This window comes from Curcuma longa, chromosome 21 (genome assembly GCF_044706935.1).
Source record: "Curcuma longa cultivar G26 ecotype Majalengka, Jawa Barat chromosome 21, ITB_CL_G26_1.1, whole genome shotgun sequence".
Taxonomy (NCBI): domain Eukaryota; kingdom Viridiplantae; phylum Streptophyta; class Magnoliopsida; order Zingiberales; family Zingiberaceae; genus Curcuma; species Curcuma longa.
The window spans coordinates 12,536,537-12,541,872 of record NC_133881.1 but is presented as its reverse complement, the minus strand read 5'-3'; the positions used below and the strand labels follow the sequence as shown (position 1 = coordinate 12,541,872).

The following is a 5,336-nucleotide window of genomic DNA, read 5'->3' as shown; positions in this document are numbered from 1 at the left end:
TAACTCAACCCCTAAATCTTAAAGGAAAAATATTAAAGAGCTTAAACATAAATTTAAAAAATGACACTATTTCTATTCCTAGCGCCTCGAATGGCTTCAGACGTTGAAATCTTCTATCGTGCACCGTGCATACACAAATAGGCGTGCAGGATATCAGAATCTTATATATATATATATATATATTCTAATATCCTAGATTTCGAGAGTCTGAAAATTTTTCGGGCATTTGAAATAGTAAAAAGTGCTTATTTTTATTTTATTATTTATTTATTTGTTGGTTTACACTTAAATCATTTAAGAATTTTTCTTTAAAATTTAAGGGTTCAGTTATAGTATTAAATATAATTAAAAAAAATTAGTTGTTCATAGGATGTATCATATTGTTATTTTGCACTTCTTATCTTATACACTTCATGAATAATTAAATTTTATTTATTTTAATTTTTATATTTAATATTATAATCCAATTTTTAAATCTAAAAAAATTTAAATAATTTAATTATAAATTTAAAAAAAGTAACTCTATTTTTATTTCGGGCGTATAGAATCTTCTATCACGCAACGCGTGAGTAGAATCAAACGCGTACGGTATATATATTAAATAGAGAGAGTGAGTGAATGAGCATATGTTTTAACGATAATAAAAAATAAAGAGTGCTTTTTTGTTTTTGCCAAATATTTATCCATGGTAATTATAAATTATGCAACCCTTCTATCTATTTGCATAACGTTCAATTAGGGGTGGAAAAAAATACCGAAATTTTCGGTATACCGCACATACCATATCGATATTTACCGTGCAACCCTTCTTGAAAATTTCGGTATACCAAAAATTTCGGTACGGTATAATACCGTACCGAATTTTCATATGACGGTAACGGTACGAAATTATTATTGTTCGGTATTTCAGTATAGCAACATTTTCGGTATAATACCGTACCGAAATTATCAGTATACCAAAATTTTCAATATTTTCGGTGTAATATACTGAAAATTCGGTATTTCGGTATTTCGGTAAATGGATTAATACCGAAATTCCGGTATTTGAATTTTCGGTATGGTAACGGTATAGATTTTTTTATGTCGAAATTTTTGGTACGGTATACGGTATCTTATGCAAAATTTGATATAGGTTGCGACCTTAGACAAACCAATATTTGTGGAATTATTTTTAAAAAAAATTAAATAACATTCTTGTTCATTTCCAAATATTCATTGAAAGCGCTCCATGGTAATTTTAACCTAATGCAATTGACTTCTATACTATTCATCCTCCGCTGAAAGCTCTCCACCATCGGATTCGAGTTTGGCTGACCATCGGATTTTTGCCATGTCACGTGTCACGTGTGGATCACGGGCCATGATCCGATCACCTGTAAAATCCCTAAACCCTTGTTCATCGAGCTTCTCCGCTCCCTCTTCTCGGTTTCCTCGGGCGACCATTGCGGCAGCCGAGGCCTCCAACATGTCGCCCGCTCGCTGTTGCGGAGCTGCTGTGTTCCGCCACCTCCTTGGATCGCAGGCATCGTCCTCGGCTAATATCACCAACCCATTCTTGTTTTCCGCCCAAGGCGTTCGCCACAGAAAGCTCGAGGTGATCCTCACCACGGTATGGCTATCACCTTTACATCCTTCTCCCTAGTTCAACATCCGTTTGCGTGATTCTGTCCGTGTCCATCAGACGATCGACAAGTTGGGGAAAGCTGGGGAGACCGTGAAGGTGGCGCCAGGGCATTTCCGCAACCACCTGATGCCTAAGCTGCTCGCCGTCCCAAACATAGAGAAGTATGCTTTCCTCATGCGGGAGCAACGCAAGGTCCGCTCCTTGTCTTTCTCTTTTGTGTTCTCGGATTGAATATCCTTTGACTATGTAGGAGTTTGAGGTACGCAATTGCCTTTGGTTGCGACATAAGCATGATGATGGGGTCAATTAATGTAAGAAAACCTAACCATACCAACATCTTCCTTATAGGTAAATGTTGCCTAGGACAAACGGAATTGCTAATGTTGATTTCGAAGTATATTTAAATCTCTTTTAACATTGTAGATGGTGAAGCCAGTGAGACCTCTCACTTTTCAAAATGGGTGCCCTGATATATCATATTAAGAGATGACACAAACTTGATAGTGCGAAATGTTTAAGTAAAATTTTCAGGAACCGAAGCGAATTGTCTATTCAAACCGAACCACAAAAAACTGAACATTTTGGTTCAGTTGGGTTTGAATAATTAAAATTGTTGTTTTTAGCTAAATGTGTTGTTTTTTAATGAAAATAATTTAAATTGTATTATCATTTTGGCTGAGTTTGTGAGTGGTAGGAACTAAAGCAAACGTTGTTTCTTTGGTAGATTCTCTACACTGAAACACAATTAGTTTCCTTTTCTTTTTTTTTAAAAAAAAAAAGTGATACCAAAACGAACTGAAATTTTAGCTGGTGTCATGATCTTGCCTTGCTGCAGTTCTTTGTCTGTCTGGCTTTTTTTAATTCCTGCTTGTACCATCATAAATCTTTTTCCTAACTCTGATTTTTCTTCCTAATATAAATGTATGCCGTTACTTCTTTTATAATGTATCTTATACTGGTTTCTATTATCATGCAAAAGGCACTGAACAAGAAAATAAGCAAAGAGAAATTAAAAAAAAAAAACAATTTTCTGTTAGACCTTCACATGCTACAATATTTTTTTTTTATAGCTTTACCAACGGGATGAAGGGGAATTGGCAAAAGAAGCTCCAACCACTGAGCAAGTCAAAGAGCCAGATGAAACATCAGATATTAAGGTGTGTGTGAGACCTTTTCATGAGTTTCCCTTTCCAGTACATAAAATCTTGATGATTAGTCAAAACCAGTAGATCTTACTTGAATCTCCTTATTTCTTATCTAGTGCTGTACCAGTGATTTGTAACTCTTATTTTGATTGTTCATTTTTGCATGTTCATGATTTGTTCATATTTTCCTTTATTTTATTGTTGAAACCAAGGTATAAATTATGCCCATCTTGGAGTTTTGGTTTCTGGCCAAACTTATATAGCCACAGTGCATATCCTGTGGAGACTTAGCATGCTTCAACACCTATCAAAGTGCGCTAAGATGAATTTTAATGAGTTATACTCCTTTAAGATCCTTCCAATTGATTTACTTCTAAAAATAAAGCTATAATTATTAGATAGTTAATAAAATTAATTTTTTAATAAACAATTTAAAATATAACAAACATATTAGCCATTGTGCAATTTGCCAATATGGAATATTAGAGTGTTGTGTCTATGCCATTTGCTTATCTAGATGCTATTTTAGTTTTAAGTTGTACCTTTGTTAAATTATTGCTAACAATGCATCTTAATGTTAATTACGAAGGGAAAAAAAATAAAAGAGTCCTTTATTTTCATTATCGTCAACAAGATGTCTTATGTTGAAAAAAATTCAAAACAACACCCTAAATTTTCTTCCCAAATTACCTTCTTAACTCAACTTGTCTAACACTGCTGTAGCAGTTTTTGGCCAAAACTCTTACAGTGTGGAGCACTTTGACTAATATCAGTTTTTACAAACATTGAAGTGATTTTGACCAACGTCAAAGCAAAGGTGATGAGCGTTGGAGTAGTTTTGACAACATTGAAGCAGTTTTAACCAATGTTCGAGCAATTGTGATCGATATTAGAGCAACTTTAACCAATATCGAAGCAATTTTTGTTTAATTTTGGAGCAGTTTTAGCCAAAGCTGCTATGACAATATTGGACTACTCTAGTAATGAAAAATTAGATTGGAGCGTTCTTTTGATATTTTTTCAACATGGGGCATCAAATGATAATTAAAATAAGGGGCACCCTCTTGATTTTTGCCCAATTATTAATAAAAATTATAAATATAAACTAATTATTTAACCCCTCACTTGATGATCCCATCCTCTTGTATGTCATTCGTGAATCACAATTGTGTATCCTCTTGTGATCTTAGAAGCTGCTCCTACCAATATCAGAATCACAATCTAACATCCTCTCACGATCTCAAAGATGTTGCGGCTACCAATAACATGGGATAGGGAAGAAGAATAAAGACTAAGGCTCCATTTGTTTCACATAAAATATTTTCAGAGTGTTGTAGTGTTTATGGAAAATCACTATGGATGGAAAAATGTGGGCATTTTGGGAAGAATGCAATATCCTCTGGAAATGATGTTTACCTTATGTCACAATATATGATATGGTAGAACTAATATATATGTTTCGTTTTTGTTTGGTTATGCCTATACTAGTTCTGATCATTGCAATTATTTATTTTCTTTCTGTTTTTTCTTATTATTTATATCATAAGCGACAGACTTCAAGGAAATGTTCTATAAAGACTTGGCTGCTGCTAATTGGAAGGAACTCTTTATCAAAATACCTATGTAATCTATATGATCAAGTTGTTTGCAGATTTAGATCATGTATTTCTCAGTTACTGTTTAGCATAATTATGGCATCTTTATTTGTTGTAATAAATCACAACCAACACCATCTCATGCTTTGACTCATTTGTTTGGTGTATGGTTTTAGAATATACTTTCTGGTATAATATGCTATACCTGCATCTGCATTATGGATGCGACTTGCTATAATGTGTATTCTAATGGAGATTTCTCTTGTTTAATAATTTGAAATTTGTTATTTATGATGATATAAGTAGGGGATAGAGTCCAATGACGTAGAAAGATCCATATGACTGACTCCACCTAGTGGGATAAGATTTGATTGTTGTTGTTATTTATGATTATAACTTTTTGAATTATATGTTTTGTGAATTGGTGCTGAGCTACTGTATCTCAGTATATTTAGAAGAATAATTGTTAACTGTTAATTTACATTTCTTGTCCTTATGCCAGTCCTAGGAAATTGTATATAAAACTTCTCGTTCTTATGAATCACTTACCATTTATCTCAATGCAAGTGTAGTCCATAAGCTTTGTCGAACTATATTTCAATCTTTTAAAATTGCTCTATGCATATATTTCAATAGGCAAAGCAAGAAAAATTGAAGGAATATCAGGCAGCGGCAAGGCGTCTTGATAATGCTCACCTTGTGAGTGCAATCTGCTGATGTTTGTTGCTCCATCAAATGAATTTATTTTTATCACAGTATCTGTAAGATTTATTTATGTGGACTTTGTTAAGAGTAAATTATTTAATGGATTTTGATAGTAAATGTGATATATTTGAATGTATCAAGCTTAAAATCCTTAAGCCTTTGAGTTATTTGCCTTAATTGACATGTCGATGCTCACAAGAAGAGATTGATGGGAGAAACCTATATGTTTATAGTGTTTTTTACTAATGACATCTCCAAGAATATTGA

The 5,336-nt window shown here is 33.4% G+C and overlaps 1 protein-coding gene across 1 annotated transcript; it reads left to right on the top strand.

Moving 5' to 3' along the window:
• The first annotated feature begins 1,431 nt into the window (after nt 1–1,431).
• On the top strand, nt 1,432–5,081 carry LOC141815200 (uncharacterized). Its single transcript, XM_074703119.1, has 4 exons — nt 1,432–1,609; nt 1,682–1,816; nt 2,695–2,781; nt 5,001–5,081. Exons 1-4 carry the CDS (start codon nt 1,466–1,468, stop codon nt 5,079–5,081), a joined length of 447 nt encoding a protein of 148 aa, XP_074559220.1. The 5' UTR covers nt 1,432–1,465.
• Nucleotides 5,082–5,336: the final 255 nt, after the last annotated feature.